Raw genomic sequence first — 19,702 nt, 5'->3', positions numbered from 1 at the left:
ATAAAGGATGTGAATTGTCTACCAACGTGAACATTAATTAATTAATACGATTTTCTTTGCACAAATCGACAGGGATCTTGGAGAGAGTATGAATTCATTTTTTAGAACGAAAACATAACAAAGGAAACCCATTAAAATTATTAACAGACAAGCGCTATGGCAGTTAAAGGCATTTGTTATGCCGCATGACATTTTGCAACGAATTGAAAATCCGCGTCGCTTTCGATTTTTTTTTTTTACTTTTGTTAACACTAAATGAATCTTAGTTAGCCATGAAATAATCATACTCGCGATAAAAGGCAAGGCATCGCTAATTTATAAGTGGCGATTCGATATCAAGGTCTGGCTTGTGTGATTGGCTTTTGTCGGAGTGAGAAAAAAAAAACAAAAATCTTTTTAAAATTCTGATCAGAATTGTCACAGGTCGCGCGCATGTGTGAATTCAGTTCTTCCTCCGTTCGTAGGCCGGAAAAGAACACGAACGCTTCTCCGAGTTTAGAAGAGTATTATGAAGCAAGGTTGAATTTCTATGTGTTATTATGGCAAGATCCAGCCGAGCTTCTCCCATGTCTCCAGAAGTCTCAATATCAAGTCGGAAATCGAGGAATATTGGCAGGGATCTCGACGGGTCTTGCAATGAGGTAAAAAAAAAAGGTTAGCTGTAAATTGTGTAAAATTGAGACAGAGAAAGAACAGGGCGTAGCTTGGCTTTGGTCAGAAGAAAATCGCAGCGCTTGCTGGTTCATTTCAAACGAATTTAGTTGATTGTGTTTGTAGTCTTTGTAAACAAATTCTTCATTTTTCGTAATCACAAACTTCCAAACGCTTTTATGATACCTAAACATTGACGGATACCCGAAGAAATATGGCCGCAAAGGAAGAAAGATTTGAAAAAGGATTTGTATTTGCTCGTCCAAAAGACTGTGGACAAAAAACAAGATCACGTGCATGTAGCCTCTTGTGGATGTCCTCAGGGACGAAGACCTTGTCGCGAACGATATCAGTGTCAAAGTTTGAAAGCCACGTAGACGAAACATCGAATGTGATATGGCGTTCTTTTAACATTCTTTTAGACTTGTCTGGTCGGGGGCACATCCTACGCAGCTTTTCATGTACGTGGGCTTATCGAATTCCATATTTTTCTCATAACAGAAAGATTCTGTTCCGAGTGCAGCTTTTTATTGTAATTTTTTTTTTTAGCCCGAGGGCTTGTTTTGAGAGCATTCGTAATGAAAGAGTCCTATTTTGCGCTGCACATTACAACAGGCTATTTGATAAATGCCGACCGAACTTAATGTTTTGTAAACCCAGTAGATCACAAAAACATATCGCTCTCTGATTACGATTCTCAAACCGATAGCACAGATAAAACATTGTCTTTAGAAATCGGATAAGGAAACGTTGTGAATTTTTTTTCTGTTTTTAAATGTATCGACTGAGGTTCGAATGCGGCCCCAAGATATCTTTAATGAAATTGTTTTCATTGTAACTTTAGATCGACTAAAAGAAAAAAAAAAGATGAGAAATGAGATTTTCAAGCCGAAAGAAATTTTGATGGCAACTGTTTCTTACCAAATAAGACATTTCTCTTATTGATTTTACTTTTCCTTTGGGGAAAAACGGAAATAAGATATAAACGTATGGCGCGCCATTGTATGCTCAAGAGACCCGAGCGATTAAAGCGCTTTTATCAAAAATACCAACCAATCATAACGAGACACTACTCTTGTTCTCTGTTTCCAGCTGTCACTCTTACGACGTCGCTTAAATATTTTACCGGATGACACTAACATGAATTATTCAGAGAATTCTCGCGAAAATACAACCGTAAAGGAGGAAAAGTCAGTCGTGGTTTGGTATTTTTAATATCCAATGAAATGAATATCACCTCTTTGCAGAAAGCGCGTCAAATGTCATCGCTCGTGCGATTACATTTTAGCTTTTGATATTCGAAACACATATCTTATTGTTTTGTCATTTTTGAAGAGTATCCGATAACGAACCATCAAGGCGCGCATCGAACAAAGGATCATAAGCGGGCGGTCGCTGTTTGCGGTGAGCAATTCAAATTCATTGCAAAAAATGTCTTTTTTGACATTATAAAGAATCCTTCTGATGGCAACAGCGAATTAGAGTGTGTGCATTCGAGAATTCTATTGGCCGAGAAAGTGCGCATAATGACTTAAAGATCTTTGTGGGTTTTGTTAGTTTAGCCGATGTTTGGTGGATAGAACAAATACTGAAGTACAGTGACATGTCGCCCTTACAACTGACGTTGACATTATCAGGTTTAATTTTTGTATTTGTATGTGCTTCTAATGTCACGTACAGGTCACGGAAGGCGAAAATCTCACCACTGATGATTTAGATGATTCTGAGTCCGGGGAACACGACAAGCTGAACGGTATTATGAGCGACACTGCTAAGCGTTTTTCTTCGCTTCTGACCGTCATTTGCCGAACAGCAAAAAGATCTGCGAACAAAATGGCGAAAATACGGAAGAAAAAGAATGGATTCGCGGAAGAAATCAGCAACTTGCCAACAAAAGCTGATGTCGTAGGGAGTCCTTGTCGAGTGACGCGTGCACCTCAGAAATCTGCTTCAAACGACGAAGACAAAGGTACAATCATTCTACAAGTGCTTTTCATTTTATGTAGGGTTGAAGTCGAATATGAAAGTGAGATTTTAACAAGAGTTTTATTATTTACAGTGGAGCAGCAGTTCAACGAGACATATGAATTGCACCATCTCCTCGGCCAAGGGGGATTTGCTGTTGTTTATTCCGGAACAAGGGTTCGAGATGGCTTGGCAGTAAGTGATCTCTTTTCCTGTCACTGATTCACAACTAATTCATGACTTGGAGAGAAGGACGATGGATAAGCTATCGAATCTAAGATAGGAAATGGTCTTAAAAAACACGACTCTCTTATGACTCGACAAAAGACAGCGTGATTCTATTCAACAAAAAGATCGTGATAGTTATTGGGTGACCCAATCAAATTTCCAGATCAAAATTTTCTGATCGTTTGTTCTGATCAATTGTTCCAAGTGATGATGATCAAACGTCTTAATGTAAACCCTCGTGTCGGAGGTTTGCACGGGCATTGTTAAGAATTTGCCACTGGTTATTATTTTTTTTTCGTTTTGTCTTTAATCGCTGCGTTCTGCCGATCGCTGTAAGTTATTTATCCCAACTATATCGAAACCTTGTAATGGTCACGTACATATGGAGACTGCACAGTTTTTTCATAAACCTATCTCATGTAGACAAGTTTATTTGCCGCAAATTAAGAAACTCTTGGTTACCAATTCCAACCTCGTTGTTTTTTCAGTTTTTAATATTCGTGTAAAATATGATTGAGCTGGAAAGATGCTTAGTACGGATGAACAATATACCGCATAATTTTTGTATTAAAATTCTTCAAGCTGTCATCGACTCACAATAAACCCGAGTTCTTTGGCGGCGAAGGTTCCTGATATTTCAATAATTAGCGAATGTCTGAGGGATGGATCAGCCCCAGCTGTTAAGAGTTTAACTTCAAGCGGCTTCTTTTTTCTCATGTTTAAGTTGAATCAGCCACCCATGTGTGCTCGACCTTCTTTCTGGAGTAAAATGGCGTACTTGATGAAATTGAAAATAAATATCAGCCTGCACCACTGATCTGCATGGCGATTATCTTACACAGTGAGCAATCAACTAGCAGAATCTTATCACCCTAGGTGTCAGAAGCCATTATCTAAACCATAACATTGAGCTTTGTGGTAAGACGTTAAAATTAGCATAACAAGAATTTTGCATGAATATTTTAGATTGGGAAAAGGTAAGGAAAAACTAAAGTTTTCTTAGAAAAGTAAAGCTTTCCCAGCTCACATTGGACTAGTCGTTTCACCGAAATTTCGCGAAGAAAATATGAAAATAAACACGTTCTGTATTGATTCAAATCATTTAAATCATTCAAGGGTAATAAGCTTTAATTTTTTTTTTCATTTTTAAGGAATAAGTGTGGTCTCAAAAATCAACATAATGGTGAAATTGAATTTTATTTTGAAAAACTTGACATCAATATTTGAGATTTTTAAAAAACAGGTTTTTCCTCACTTGGAAAGTTTTCGGATATCAGCTTTCCACAAGCACATACATCTTTCAAACCTGAAAATTTTTCCTTAAAAAGTGGGCTTTCAATACTCTAGATCTTTAAATATATTTTTGTCTTGGTTACCAATTATTGTGTTTGTGAAGTTTTCAGTTCAAGTTTTTTTTTATGATATGTTGAGGTTTGACTTTTTTTTCTCTATGAAATGCCAGAAATGCTAGACTGTTATACGATCTTTTTGCAAAATAATTGTCGCTCTAGAACATCAGTTTGAAAGTATATCGTCTATCAGCTTTGCATAAATAACGTTCTTCTCAAATAAACTGATTTTATCTACAAAGAGCTGAGATTCCCACCAGTGATCTATATAAAATTTTCCAAACTCAAAGTTACGAAAAATGTCTGTAAGATAATTATTTTGATTCAAAGAATCGTTGTTTAAATTCGAAGGTAACCCATAGAAAGTAACTTAAATATAAAAGTTACGTAACTTTTCCCTTTGGCAAACATCACTCGAATATTTTTCAAATCATTAAGTCTATGAATTATTGCTTAAGGAAAGATATAGTTTCATTAGGAAAAAAAACAAGTAATATTTCAAATCGAATGATTATTTTTTTGAAGTTCAAGTTAAAAGGTTCTTGATGATTAAATTTTGCATAGAACTGCCATGAACACACCATCGCAAAAGGCTCGGAATTTAGATTTTTAATTTTCGTCGGAGGAGAGACAGCAGTAGGGTTCACTTGATTCTCACTGTTGACAGTACAAATTCAAGAAACCAGTTTCTGTTTGTTTTTTGTTTTTTTTTTATTTCAGCCATCGATCACATATATAATTTTATTACATCTGGGCCTGTCTATTTCCAGTATCGATGCTTTGCCTTAGCTGTTTCATTTATCACAGAAGATTTTTCCTGTCGGGCGAATCAGACAGAAAAGTGTACTCTTACTAAACAGAGGCAGATTTTGTACAAATTATAGAGGTGTCGAAAACGGGGAAAAGCTATACGCTTCCTTATTGAATCACAGTTTATTCACTTGATTTTACAATTTTATTACAACGCTTCGGTTAATTTCCACTCACAGCTCCTAGCTAATTGGAAAATAACACAGGAAAAGTCACGTTGCAAGCGCATGGAACAAGGCCACATATGGGCGAAAAAACACGTGCCGCATACACGTTTTTTGGTTACGTAATAGATAAACGAGATAACCAGAAATGGGAATCAAATTAAGACTAATCAAAATATCTAACAGTTTCCAACAGGAGGCCTCTTAGCTTGAATTTGCATTAAAAACTTCAATCACAAATCAAGAAAATAACAAGATTTCTATCATTTTGATAACGATTTTAAAATTTCGAATATTGTGACAGTTGTGTGACTTTGGTTTGGGTAGTGGTGATCATCATTGTAGAATTTATTTGTTTTTTCTTAGGTCGCAATCAAGGTCATTCCCAAGAGCAACGTATACTCTTTTGATGAGGTATGTAGGTTTGTAAGTTCTTATTCAAACGTCTTATCTAACGAGTGCAAATTTTTCTTTTGCGAGGGAGTAACGGAGGAGAGGCGGGGAACGTCCGTGGGGTGTCTAACGCCCCCCCTCCCAAGCGAAAATTACAGGGGGTATAACTTCCCCCCCCCCCCCTTAACATTTCGGTGTAGACATTTTTGAGGTATGTGGGTTGGTAAATTATTATCTAAACGTCAAAAGTTTTCATACGAAAGGGTATAACGGAGGAGTAAGAACTCCAGTCCACCCGAAAAAAAATGAAAGAGGGAAGGGGCTCCACGCCCACTGCATTTCGGTGCGGAAATTATCGCAATCGCAGCAACAAAAAATTCAGCATCTTGATCTTTCCACAAATAATTTTATCAGAACCGCTTGGCTCGGTGTCTGATATAAAGCTGAAGTTATTTTCAACTTTTTCCTAAGGAAAGTGAAGTTCCAGTACCAATGGAAGTCCATCTTCATAGATTTCTTGATCACCCAAACGTCATAAAACTTCTCGACTACTTCGAGCATGCGCAGGCGTATGTGATGGTGCTAGAGAGACCCAAGTACCACAAGGATCTTTTCGATTACATCAGTGAAAAGCGACGACTGGATGAGAACGAGGCGAGAAACATTTTCCGCCAGGTAGTTGAGGCAGTGATGTACTGTGAAGCAAAAGGAATCTTCCATCGTGATATCAAAGATGAAAATATTTTGCTTGATTCTATAACTGGGCAAGTGAAGCTGATTGATTTTGGTTCAGGGACGGTGCTTGAGAACACTTTGTACACGGACTACGAAGGTCAGTTTTAGAAAACTTAAAAATACCACTTTCCATGACTACTATGACTGCTATGACCACTCAAAGAAAAAAACATTCAACTAGCGAGGTATTGCACCTTTCAACTCTTTAAAAAACGTATGTAGAAGAGATACCAGTAAGTTGCAACCTTTTTTTGCGATCGATCCAAAATTTTGCGGGAACGATCCAACTTAGACACTAACGTGAAAATTAGGCTTTCACACGATTTTCATAAGAGCGCTTTGATTGCAACGACCAGCAGCGTTCTTGACGACTTTTTTTTCCACTAAACTATTTATCGCATGACTCGTAAGGCTCCGCGCGCGCACGGCCAGAAAAAGTTGCACGGCTCCAGGAAGTTTAGCGGTCAAATGTGAAAACGCTTATTGTAGGGCTGGATGGCGAAAACAGTAGGATGTCGGTCATAACGTGTGACCTTGCTGCGCTTGGTTTGTACTTCATGATCTCGAGTCAAATATTTTTCCGTACAGTCCTCCCACTCAGTCAATAAGTAGATATTTTTAGATTGACTTAATGTTCCGCTCGGAGTCAAAACTCTACTCTGCTAAAGTTGCTCCTACCATAAGGTCCAATTATCCGATATTGTTTATGAAATTCACCACAAAGGATAAAATTTATTCACCTCACTTTGTGCTGTGTATTGAACAGAAATGAATGGCACACAACTTCAAAACGCACGTGCAAACCTTTGGTAGCTGAACCTTTTGCTTTGGGCATTCCAACGGACTTGACTTTTTGTATTAGACTTTACAAAAACTGTTTTGGCAAAAACTTCATCCTTTAAATTTTAAACAAAGCGAAGCAAATTATGGAGCAGGTCCAAGGAATAGGTGACCAAGAGATTTCTACAGTTGAAAGTTAAGATCAAAGTATGAGCACTGAATTTTGCTACTCGTTTTCTTCTGTCACAATTGAGAGTTCCGTAGAGACGAATCTCTTGCAACGGACACTTTTGAGATATTACAGCTCAACCTCTTTCTTCACCTTGATAATGGTCTGTTTTCTGGAGCCCCTGAGATTAATTTCTAATGAGATAGTCTCACAAGCGGCCAGTCCACGAACACTAACCAAAATAAAACGTTCATATAACAAACCTTAAAGTGAAGTCATCATCTTGTATTTTTCCTCAAGGAACTCGAGCCTACTGTCCTCCGGAGTGGTTTCGTTTTCATCGCTATTACGCACGCCCAGCCACCGTATGGTCACTGGGAATACTGCTGCACAACATGATCGTGGGAGACGTGCCATTTTCAAACGAAATAGAGATTGTAAGAGGCGAGTTGAATTTCCCGGATGATGTCAGTAAAGGTGAGTGAATGAGACAAAAAGATAATCTAAAGACGGTCGATTATTGGTGGGAAACTTATCATTGTAAAGGGATATAGATTCTTGGAGATAAGGAATGCCTTAAGTACCTTATTGTATTGAAAGGAGGGCAGAGGTTTAAGTAGAACAAATCTGAAAATGAAAGCGATCTTCGCAGCAATGAACACTACTTAAGCAGTGGTGAAAATATGGCTTCAGGCTCGTACGGGATTTGAACCCATGACCCCTGTGATACCGGTGCAGTGGTCTACCAACTGAGCTAACAAGCCAACTGGGAGCTGGTCATTATGCTGGTTCGTACCGAACCTGTGAAGTGGTGAATAAATGACTGTGAATATGTAAAAATGATATATTTGAACTGCGGAATAAGAAATGAATACGAAAGCGATCTTTGCAGGAATAATCACTGCTTAAGCGGTAGTGAAAATAGGGCCCGAAAAAAGGCTTGAACAAATTTATAACAACAAAACTATCACCATGTTTTTGTTTCGGGGTTATGGGTGAGAGAAGGCTTTTTTAAGAGAGCGGAGATTATCGGTATATTTTCAGTATATGAATGGCTTGAAGAGGCTTGTTATCTTCCCCCGAGGTTCATATAAGTATTTCATCTTGTGCAGATCTACAAGATATGCTGCGATGTCTCCTAACAAAGCACCCATCGTACAGACCCACGTTGGAGGAGGTTTTACAACATCCCTGGCTTCAGCATCATAGACATAAACTTCGTGGTCCTGTAGATAGGAGAATGTGTCAGAGTGCACCAAACCCGGGGGAGATCCCCGAGGGAAGACGCGGACGACAGGGGCATATAGGAAATTCTGGTCTTTGATACGGAAGGCTGAGAAAGGAACTCGAAAATTTCTGTCAATCATGAGACAAAGTCTGCAATGCTTATCTCCAATTGTAAGACTTGAAACTTAAGAAGCACGAACGAGGGCGCGGTTAAGAGCTACGTGCCTAAGCTACTCAGATCACGTGCATGAATTCCACAAGCCATAACGGACTTAGGTGGTCGACCAACTAAAAAGAAACAAGGCCTTATGTTTTTCACCCTTAAGAGAGGCGTTGTCAAGAGCGCCGTACGCTTAAGAAGATCTGGTAGATTACAGGAGAGAAATAGGGCGTTCTGTGAATGGGAAAGCCATAAGTGAGAGAAAAAAAAGAGCGGATGACGCTATCCAACGGATAAATTACTATCTGGTAGATTTGTGTTGACAAATCCCAATGCTCTGTCCACCGGACAGAGATTTATCTAATAGAAAGCGTTATCCAACCTTCGATCGATGGGGACCAAGTCTTCATGTAAACGTTCCGTTTTCAGTTTCAGTTCGAAAATACGAAATACTGTCCTGAAAAATGTTCTCATCCGTAGGTTTTCTTCGCAAAACAACGCCACTAAAGTTAACGAACAGTTGCGTGGCTGATTCGTCCTCAGTCTTCAAAATTGGAGCCATCGACGCGGGTAGGATGGGAGCGCGAGCGGAATGGGCAAGAGGAACCGTCACCCTCTCCTCTCCTTCTTTAGTGTCGCACACCTTTGGAGTAAACTGAGGACGAGCAAGTGCGTAGTGTTGCACTATCATTTACGAAAGGGAAGGAGTGGGAAAGTTTGACTATTTGTCAGAAATCTGTTGGACTTACAGACCGACTGATCATAAAACAGCTTGAGAGGAACTTTTTTTTTACGAAGTCTTTAAATGAATGACTCTAAACACTTGTTTCAACCCGAGAGATTCGTGAGATAATGTCTAAATAAAAGTTATCCTAGTTAATGTGGTGATTCGTTATGTCTTCACTTAGATAATTTTGGATGCAATGAGGCCTGGCAAATTTTGGTCTGAATTCTTGGAGCACTGAGTTTTTTTCTAAGAAAGAATAGTCGCAAACTTTGACGATTTACCCAACTAATTTAATCATCGCTTTTTCCCTGAAATATAGAAATGTTTCGACTGCCAACCGCACTTGTCTCAGCTGACATTTCCTCCTGTGCTCGATTGAATAATTTCATCTATGATTGCATTTTCCCACGCTTGTCACTGACTTCATGTACTCATGAACGTGTTCGTGGTTGCATGATTTCTCGCCCTTGACACTGGAAGCGCGTTAACTACTAGATACAAGCTACCCACGCTTTGAAGTTCCACAAAAACATAACATCAAAAATAGTTCGTTTTAATTACTGTTTTTTAACGCAAAAATCACAACTACTGTGACTATCGGTCTACCAATAATACTACTACGCGCAGCGCAAAGTCTAATTCAAACGGCAGTCCAAATGTGAAAAATAAGTACTGGAAAATACATGATTGTTTTTTTTTTCCTTCGTTAGCTAACCGTGGAAGTTACGATAATAAGCATGTAAACTGAGCGAAACAATTTCCTAATTTTTTGTTTGCTACATTAATCCTATTTACATAAAAACTAGAAGACTGACCAAAGCCTGTCTACTGCGACTAAAAAAACTAGACCAACTCAATAAATAACACCAGAAATAAATAGGAAGTTTTCACTGGTCCTGCCAGCTCAGGAGCTGATCTGTGGGTTAACATCATGCTCCATCACTCGTCAGCCCCACCCGTAGCACCACCGTCTTCTCCGGAGGGTGGTGCGACAGATCTGCGTCGCTCTCTTTTGCGTGAGGCCATACGCTCCTTCAGTTTTTTATTTCGGCCCTTTTCGTCCAGGAGCTGTGGTGCACGTTCTGTATGAGGACCTTCCTCCTCAGAAGTCTCGGCTGAGCTGGCGCTGGCGCTGAATGATTGGCTGGGTGGAGCCAGCTGTCAATCAAAGTAGACTGTTAGTAAGCTATCGTGTCATTTTGTTTGTGTTTATAGAAAGTTGTCCATATGCAGAATATTTCACTTCTTGACCAATACTCAGTCTAATGAGGTTTTCATATCAGTCTCGCATGTAATTCTAAAATGGCGCAGAATACAGTACCACTTTGTCTCCATGTTAAATACCACCATTTTGGATAAGGTATACAGAACGTTCGTGGAACATGAACACAAAACTTACTCAAACTTGAAGACAGAAAACCTCCTTTCTTTAAAAACGAAAAACACAATTTCTTTAATTTAACGCAACCCACCGCTGAAACGGTTGACACACGGCGTTGTTCACTCTTGAATTTCTCCTCCATTTTTGCGGCGATCCGTTTCATTTTCTCCTCCTCAGACAGTCCTTCTTTCTCTTCTTCTGTTAACAGACTCTCAAAACCTTGTGCTTTCTCATCTTTGGGTTCGCGCATTGTCATCGTGCGCTCATAGCGAACACGCGCGATTCGCTCGCGAACCATGGTAATTTGACGTTCGCGCTCTTCCTATGGATGGAAATAGCAAACGTAAGTAAACAGAAGTTGCAAATATGGGTAAATGAAACAATAACAACGAAAACTCTCAACAAATTCAGGTAAAATGCGACGACGGTAAGATGGATTAGGGCATTTATGAAAAAGAAACAAAGGAATGAAAGAAAACTTACTTTCTTCTGTTGCTCCACAAACGTCTTCTGTCTCTCTCCCAGACCCATAATGGTCGCCACCTCTTCCTGTTTTCGTTCAATTCGAGACTTTTTCCTTTCTTTCCGGGCTTTCAGCTGAACGAAAACAAAAGAAACTTGGTGAAGTCAAACGTAAAATTTGCCGACCACAAACACAAGTCTTTAACCTTTCAATCAAAGAGATCACGTTGAACTTTTACGAACTACGACAATGAATAATTTGTTGTGCACTTTTTGACATCAACCTTGACTTGCGACCAAAAGCCTGATTTCAAAATGATTTGAAAAAGGTTTTTCAATCATGGTTCATCTTTCTTTTGTTTGCTTTCCTGAGAAATCCTTTCCCTCCGCCTTGATGACTTCCCTCAACTCACAACCAAATTTGACGATTTTTAAGGCCTCGAAAATGCCAGGACTTCCTTCATGCCCGCCTTTTAATTTAGTTTTCTTCACAACAGCAACCGCGTTTCTTGCTCTTTCTACTGGCGTTTATAGCGTTATAGCTTTTAAAACGCGTTAAGAATCCTTTTTATTGTCCGGGTGATTAGAACTAAAACATACCATTTCCTCTTGACGAGTTCTCTCCCGTTCAAACTTCATTCCAACATTGGTGTGTTCACGTAACAGAGATGACAGGATTTCTTGTTGCTTCTCTTTGGAGACTTCAACGTCTATCACTGTCTTTTCTCGCTTCATAGCAAAGCCGCCCTAATTGAAACAAAACATGGACGAATAACTAATCAAAAACACCCGTAAAAAAGAAGCAGTAACATCTCAGTATGATGAAATCTTTATTTTTTTCTTTGTCGTTCGTAAATTTTACGCTAAACCCGTTTTCTTCTGTTTTCCTTAATAATTTTGCGCGGGAAATTTTGATGCGCGGCTGACCAGAATTGATCCATTTGTGCATACCCTCGTTTGACCGCTGTAATATACCCATGGGCTCAGATTTCTCTATGCACAACGATTGCGACAAACGTTAACCCATTGAGTTAACCCAAACATCAATTGCCCGCACTATCTACCATACATGTCTTGTACTCTTTGCTCTGGGAATTAATTGTAAATTCAAACAGTACACCCTACTTGATATTTTTTTCTTTCTCCTCATCACCTCTCTGCTTAAAAAACGCAATGGTATTGTGCGGAGAATTTCCATCAAGGTCACTCATAGTTCTCTTCTTACCGGTAATGAATAGTCCGCTGGAGCCTGTTTCGGTTCTTCCGCCTTCTTTGCTTCTTCCTCAGCCTTCTTTCTGGTCGCTTCTTCTTCTTCTTTTCTTCTGGCCTCTTCCTCCTCGGCTTTTTTCTTTTCACGCTCTGCTCTTCTACGCGCCAAGCGTTCATTTAGCTGTCATAAGAACAGATTAATAGCGTCCAGGTCAGAATTATATATTTCATGTAACCTACGTGTTGCGGAAAGAAGCGTAAATTTAGCTGTATTTCAAAGTTTTTTTTTATAATAAAACAAGTGATTTCCGACGGTAAATTTTACACTTATAAGAGTTGACGTGATTTAATTAAAATGATTAATAGCGGCAACATTTTATTCTATGAACACAATGAATTCTACAAGGTGTGCTTTCATTTGACCTCTCCACTGGCGGACAAATGAGACTTGCCAACAAATTCGATTGAAATTGTCTTTTCTTCCGTCTAAAAACCATCGCTTCCCCTGGTGGAAAACTTGAGTGTGACAAGAAACGAGGCAAGCCGATGAATTTTAGCATGGATCAGTGCTAACAATTTGTTTCGTTTCAGTGAGAAATTGGCGCTGGCGTTTATCCACTAAAGGGCAACTTAAGAATATCTTAGGTACCTCCCACTCACTCGAAGGAGAATAAAATATTTTTGTTTGGTGAAGATAACAATAAAATAATAATCAACAGAGAAAGAAGCAACGAGAGCTAAGGATGGATAAGACTCTCTTCCAATTCGCGTTAATGATAAAAGCGAACTGAAAAATACCAAACATCTGAGCGCAGTAAAATAGAAAACACTTCAGAAGCAACAATAAACCAAGAAGGAACAAGAATGGCTAAAGATAGAGATAAAAATAATAATAATAATATTAGCAATAAAATATTAGTTTGGTGAGATAGTTCAACATACAAGGGGAATTAATAACCTAAGAAGCTACGGGAATGGTTAACAATGAAGAAGATTGGAGCGGATTGCAAATGACTACAAAATATGAGTGCTATCGGATAGAAATACATAGAAGTGGCAATACTTAACAAAGCAGGAACAAGGACGGCAAATGATGGAGAAGATTAAGATGGATTGAAAATAACTACCTAAGCTACATTTTCTAAAATGCGCAATGACGCACCGTGTCTTTCTGTCCTTCTCTTCTCAACATTGTCTTCTCTCGGATAAGAGCGAACTGTTTCTCGGCCATTGTCACAATAGAAGCCGCCATGTCTTCTTCGTACTGTTGTTCTTCTCGTTTCCTCCGTTTGGCCTCCAGCCTTTGCCGCACCATATTACGCTGTCTCTCTACATCAGCCGCCATAGCCTGAGGAACACAGAGAAAATATCAAAACTATTCTGCAAATGAACGTTAAACGTTACCAGGGATGGCAATGGTTTTGTTTATCAAATTCTCTCTGTGATTGGTCGAGAAAACCTGCACCTCCCTCCCAGCCAATCAAAGGCTTAACCCAATCGTGACCTTGTCAATTCTGTTTTCATGCCCCCTGAAACGGTTTGCGCCCTCATTGGCTTTTTAGTGGTAATTCTCTATTTTCCGATCAGTTTTCCTTTAACGACACGATACCAAAACACCTTTCAGTTTTCAATAAGAACTGGAGCTAAATTTTGTTGATAGAGGAAGGAATATGTTTAGGTTGAAAAAGACATTGGAAAAAACCAACTCTTAGGGGCTGGTAGCTTTAATGACGTGAATAAATTCACGTGAAATGATTAACATAAATCATCATTGCCGAAATTTGAAATTTTTAGCCATGCATTCCAAGAAGCAGAAAAAGTAGCGTGGCCTCTTTAAAAACCAATTCAGTCTGGATAAATGATAAATCTTTTAAAACAAGAAGTTTACCTTTCTCTTGGCGTCATGCTGTTTCTGTAATAACTCCATTGCTCTCTGTATCTCCTCTTCTGTGGCTCCAGCCAACTTGCGAGCTTCTTTTTCGTTCTCCATCTCAGCTTCCAACTCTGCCAGCTTCGCTTCCTGTTCTTCCTCCAAACGAACTTCTTCCTCGTCTGCTTCGGCCAGATTCGCCATCATAGTTGACGGCGCCTGTCGTGAGAAGAGTATTGAGTCAGTAAACACTAGAGATTTGTTATTAATACTCCTATCCAGCTGTTGCACACTTCCTTGTATATTAGTTAAGATTAAATTAGCACCTTCCAACCTATATGCTTTGTTATTCTCGACACATGATTGCTAGATAACGTACGATAACTCCGACAAGTAACAATCTAACTCTAAGTGTTTGCTATCTTAAGAAGTTAAGTAAACCACGACTATCCTAAACTGCCGCTTATAAGCCCCGCCCTCTTACTAAACCCTCTCCCCTCCCCTCCCCCCCACTGATGAGCCCTCCCTTCCCCTACTGCAATAAAAAGATGCACCCGATATCAGCCCCTTACTTAATCTTTTCCTCTTTAGAGATATAGGAATTCTGGTCTACTACAAACAGAGATTATGAAAAATTGTTGAGGAACAATAAGTTAATAACTTATTTTTAATTATCAAAGTTTAAATTCAAGGGAAAAATCTGAACTTCCGTTTTGTTATGTTCCGGTTTCGTTCGTAATGTTCGTTTTATTTCTATTCCAAATGTCCTGAAATGAGTTCGTTTTATCGTGTCGTTTTGAAGCTTAATTAAAAACCAATAGATCCAAAAATTAATTTGAATAAAGATAACACTTCTCAAAAGGTCAATTAAGGGAAATTTATGGAAACAACTAAGAGAATGTCAACTTTGATCAACGGATATCTTATTACCAGAGTTGTGCTTCTTTTTCTCACTGGACGGGAACCCATTAAAGTTGCAGCCAAGTTGTCCATCCATCCTTCTCGGCGTGCCATGCGCTGATCAGTTCTGATTCGCGCCAAGACGGACTCGTCCTGTGAAAAGTAAATTTCGCAAATTGTTGAATGAAAGGCACGTCATCCAAAACTGTAAAACATCGTCATGAAGAAACAAATATCCACACAACACAATCCAGAAATAGGATGAACATCTAAATTTCAGTTGTCTACCAAAAAAAAACTAAGCTTAGAATCAGATACAAAATTAAAATTAATCACGACTTGATCGCCCGCATTTTCCAGCAGTTTAGTCGGTTTTACTGTAATTTCTCATTGGCTCTTATTGGTATTTTCCTCTCCGCTGACTGTCCTGATTGGCCCTAGTGATTACTCTGGTGTCACAACACTCAGTCGAACAGCGCCCTAAGGACCCTTCCCAGATAAAACACCTTCAGAATCCCTGAAATTCCACTTCCAAATATGTAAGCCTTAGCGACCTTTTTGCTCGGATCCTGGTTCACCTGTTTGAAATTGACTAACCTTGTCGGCGCCCAAAATGTTGGCAACAGCATTGTTCTCGGTCATTTGCTTTTCTTGTAAATCAGCCATGATAAGAACGGATATTTCTTCTTGAAGTTTCTCTTCGTCAACTCCTTGTGTTAAGAGCTGTGCTCGTTTGGTCTCTATATGGAGAACCAATGCCTCTTTTAAGAAGTTTATGTGCTTAGCTCGGCTTTCAGCAATACGAGTTGCGTTAGCCTTCTTCTCTTCCTGTGAATTTGACAACAGTAAGACAAATAGACGGTTAAGAATATATGAAGGTCATATATTTGAACTGCGGATAAAGACATGAATGAAAGTGACCTTCGCAGTGATGTGCACTACTTAGGCAGTAGTGAAAATAAGGCCTGAAAAAAATTCAGGCCTGTACGGGATTTGAACCCATGACCTCTGCGATACCGGTGCACCGGTATCGCAGAGGTCATGGGTTCAAATCCCGTACAGGCCTGAATTTTTTTCAGGCCTTATTTTCACTACTGCCTAAGTAGTGCACATCACTGCGAAGATCACTTTCATTCAAGTAAGACAAATGTAAGCTACATTATTATAGCTCTCGGTAATACGTGCCGGCGCTTGCGCACTTGGACGCGCCTGCGACTTCACTGTGCGGCTCGCTGATATTAAACGCGTCTGCATGAATCGAGAGCTTTCCCCTCTATTTGAACCGAGAAATATAATAAAGATCTTACTAACCTTGTTTTCTCGGTCCGTACTGTAATTTACGACACCTAGTTTTTCCGCTCAGATTTACGGCCCGCGCGAAAATTCGAGCGGAAAATAACTGTTTCGTAATTTACAGTATCCACTTTTTTTTCAATTTAAATCAAAAATGGAAGAAAAACTTATGGACAAAGTAAAATGCTAGTAAAGGAGGGTTAGGAAACCTTGGGGATGATACCAATATCAAACGACAGAAATCGGTATGCTTAAAAGGAAAACGAACGGAAACGAAAGTGGAAACGCGAAGAGATGAGAAACAAAAGGGGGAAAAATCCATACCTCTGTTTGTAATTCATCAGGAACAGCCTGCATTGCATCCCGAACTGCATCCAATCTCCAAGCTCTCCTCTGATTGCCTAGTTCATCCACTCGTTGTTGTCGTTCTGTCTCAGTTAAATACCTGGCTGCGGCTAAACCATCTTGATCTGCATCAGCTTTGGCCAAGAGGTCTGTGAGTGCCTAGATGAGTGAAAAGAGATTCTTAACCGTCATTTCTACACATTTCTCGAAGGGCAATTTCTTACGGACTGTCAAACAAGATTAGAGATTTGTATTGTTTTTCTTTACTTCTCCCTGAGACTGGTCCAGAACACTCGCGCCAGGCACCTAACCGAAAAGCGTCTTTTCTTCTTGCGTGTTCCCACGCTTCTAGCAGTTTTCTCGTTTTTGTGACTATTGCGCAGATGCACTAGTAATTTCGCTATCATGTGGGTTCACGAGCGTAAGTATGTGACATTGGAATAACATCGGAGCCAATCAAAATCCATTTGGCGGTCTATCGGAACTATCCGTTTCACGAACATTTGACGATTGTTACCCGAGATTGTTTATTCGAGTTCTCATTGGCTCCTTGTGATATTTTCCGTTGTTCTCATTGGCTGGTTGTGATTACTTCGGTTTTGGTTTTACGTCACTCAATCGAGGTTCGCTCTTTTACTCTCAAACCCAGGAGCAATATGTAGGTGGCTTTTTTGAAACAATTCCGAGATGAGTCTGTTTGTGCACCCCTCCTAACAGCAGGAAACAAGGATCTTTTATACTTCATGTAACCGTTCACGAAAAATACCTCTTGTTCTGAAGAGTGTTTTCTCTCCACCTCACTCAAAATGGCCTCCTGTAGTTGTGCCAGTCCTCCTTGCTCCACATCCAGTGCGTTCCTCTTGTCAATCTCACTGTCCTCTGCCTGCTCCTTCAGAAGTTTCTCCTCCAGTTCCTTTTGTGCCTCTTCCTCAGATTTTTCCCTATTTGCCGCCCGGCGAGCCTTGATGGCTGCGATGCGCTCACGAGCAAGTTGCTCCTGTCTTGCGCGATCCTTCTCAAAGCTGCAACAGAAACAGGGTTACTTTGTCAAAACTAGAAATTTTCGATCAAGCGTCAAAAATTATCTGGAACGACTTCGATGTTACTTTATTTGCTCCGTGATTGGTCTAAAAACATCGCATACCCTTCTCAACCAAGTCCGTGGGGAGGGGGAAGGGGAGGGGGGGGGAAGAGGGGGAGAAAAAAAAGATGGAGCTACGCCATCGGTAATACATGGTAACGTAGAGTAGGGATTGCTTTGGTTTTTCTTCACTTCGCTCTGTGATTGGTCCAGAAACCTGGCGCCATCATCTCAACCAATCAAATAAAAAAACTAAAACCATTTGGTCACTCGCGTTTTCCCGCGCTTCAAGCAGATCGCCGGTCTTACTTTGCGTTCTCATTGGTTAATGATGACGTTCTCCTTTGCGCTGATTGGCCGATGTGATCACTTTGCTTTTGGTTTTATGACGCCTTATTAAAAACTTCTCTAACTTTTTCTTCACTTCGCTCTGTGATTGGTCCAGAAACCTGGCGTCATCACCTCAACCAATCAAATAAAAAAACTAAAAACCAATCCCCATTTGGTCACTCGCGTTTTCCCGCGTTTCAAGCAGATTGCCGGTCTTACTTTGGGTTCTCATTGGTTAATGATGACGTTCTCCTTTGCTCTGATTGGCCGATGTGATCACTTTGCTTTTGGTTTTACGACTTTATTCAAAACTTCTCTAACTTAACGCAAGCAACTTACTTTGCCTCTCTGGCGGCCTGTTCCTGTTTGGCCAACCCAAATAGAACAGCAGCTGTATCGAAGTTGTCTTCCTGTTTGAGTCTTCGCTGTTCTCGCTTCAGTTTTGCCAGTTCTAGTTGTCGCTTCCTCTCGCTACCAAATCTCGCGTCTTTCTCGCGGAGACCTCGCAGCAGGGCTTCTTTTTCTTCCTCAAATTGAGACTATAAAATAAAGCATGAGGGATTTAAACAGGGTCTTTTGCAATCCAATGGAGGAGACTTAAGAGAGACTGACAAGAGTTGGTGTGGCATTTTGTTCGAAATGATGAAATGAAGATGAGAAATTTTACGAGGGGAAAGAGAGGATGGGAAAAAAAATGACGCAGGAAAAAAAATACCTCGAAGGCTAGGAGTTATGACATAGAAAGAGTAAGGGTAAGGAGGAGGAATAAAGGGTGGAAGGGAAGAGGAAACTGTTTAAAAAAGAAAAGAGGAAAATAGGAGGGAAATGAAAAGAAAAAATATAGGAAAGGGAAGGGTTAGCTAAGACATATGGGAAAGTGTGTAAAGGAAGAGAAGTGGAGAGTTAGGAATTATGAAACTAGAGGAAAGGACAAGGTGAGAGGAAGAGGAAAAAAGATATTTACGAGAAGGGAAGCGGAGGGGGGGGGAAGTATAGAGCATGGAATTCGAAAGCGGAAGACAGAAGGAAAGGAGGGAGATGCATGGAAAAACAATGATGAGGAAGTCAAATGAGAAGGGTAGAAAAGAATCCCAGGGGTAATTTATAAGAAAGAGGGGGGGAACCGTACCGTTAGATCATTCAGCAGGGTATTCGTTGTGACTTGTTCAGCATCTGTCACCGTTTCCTCGATCAGGTGATTCAATACGTCAGCATCCACTGCATCAACTCCTTCTGCTTCTACTTGTTCAAGTGCAGCCATTTCTTCTTGATTTACTTCTTCTCCCTGTTGTCTCATCTTACGTAGCTTTTCAAGTCTTTCCTGCAGACGTTGTTTTTGTTGCGACCTAGATTCGCCCATCAGGGCGCGCAAAGCTGCGTCGTGTTTCATTCCTTCGCCAAGTAACCTGGTATTGGAAAGGAAAAAGAAAAAGCATGCAATTGTTAACACAGTCAAGAAATTCATTTTCATTC

The 19,702-nt window shown here is 40.0% G+C and overlaps 2 protein-coding genes across 3 annotated transcripts in view; one reads left to right on the top strand and one right to left on the bottom strand.

Moving 5' to 3' along the window:
- Nucleotides 1-231: 231 nt before the first annotated feature.
- LOC113678469 (serine/threonine-protein kinase pim-1) lies at nt 232-9,508 on the top strand. Of its 2 annotated transcripts, none has more exons than XM_027195351.2 (7): nt 232-641; nt 2,332-2,620; nt 2,711-2,811; nt 5,534-5,581; nt 6,032-6,392; nt 7,545-7,721; nt 8,357-9,508. In XM_027195351.2, the coding sequence occupies exons 1-7, from the start codon at nt 540-542 to the stop codon at nt 8,566-8,568; spliced, it is 1,290 nt and encodes a 429-aa protein (XP_027051152.2). In that variant the 5' UTR covers nt 232-539; the 3' UTR covers nt 8,569-9,508. The 2 variants fall into 2 exon arrangements, with proteins under 2 accessions (XP_027051152.2, XP_027051153.2); XM_027195352.2 differs by lacking the exon at nt 232-641 and adding an exon at nt 1,795-2,055.
- Nucleotides 9,509-9,890: 382 nt separating this feature from the next.
- Nucleotides 9,891-19,702, bottom strand: part of LOC113678467 (uncharacterized) — a 30,521-nt gene continuing 20,709 nt past the window's right edge. Inside the window, exons 27-39 of the mRNA XM_089206759.1 lie at nt 19,359-19,635; nt 18,569-18,768; nt 17,585-17,840; nt 16,798-16,977; nt 15,778-16,008; nt 15,211-15,333; nt 14,299-14,499; nt 13,573-13,758; nt 12,427-12,591; nt 11,802-11,948; nt 11,223-11,336; nt 10,831-11,061; nt 9,891-10,516 (exon numbers count right to left, since the gene is read on the bottom strand). Coding sequence (XP_089062885.1) covers nt 10,298-10,516; nt 10,831-11,061; nt 11,223-11,336; nt 11,802-11,948; nt 12,427-12,591; nt 13,573-13,758; nt 14,299-14,499; nt 15,211-15,333; nt 15,778-16,008; nt 16,798-16,977; nt 17,585-17,840; nt 18,569-18,768; nt 19,359-19,635 — 2,530 coding nt within the window. The 3' untranslated portion in view covers nt 9,891-10,297. The remainder of the gene's footprint in view (nt 10,517-10,830; nt 11,062-11,222; nt 11,337-11,801; nt 11,949-12,426; nt 12,592-13,572; nt 13,759-14,298; nt 14,500-15,210; nt 15,334-15,777; nt 16,009-16,797; nt 16,978-17,584; nt 17,841-18,568; nt 18,769-19,358; nt 19,636-19,702) is intronic.

Source organism: Pocillopora damicornis, chromosome 5, assembly GCF_964200805.1.
Source record: "Pocillopora damicornis chromosome 5, jaPocDami1.2, whole genome shotgun sequence".
Taxonomy (NCBI): Eukaryota; Metazoa; Cnidaria; class Anthozoa; order Scleractinia; family Pocilloporidae; genus Pocillopora; species Pocillopora damicornis.
This window is presented reverse-complemented; position numbering and strand designations above follow the sequence as displayed.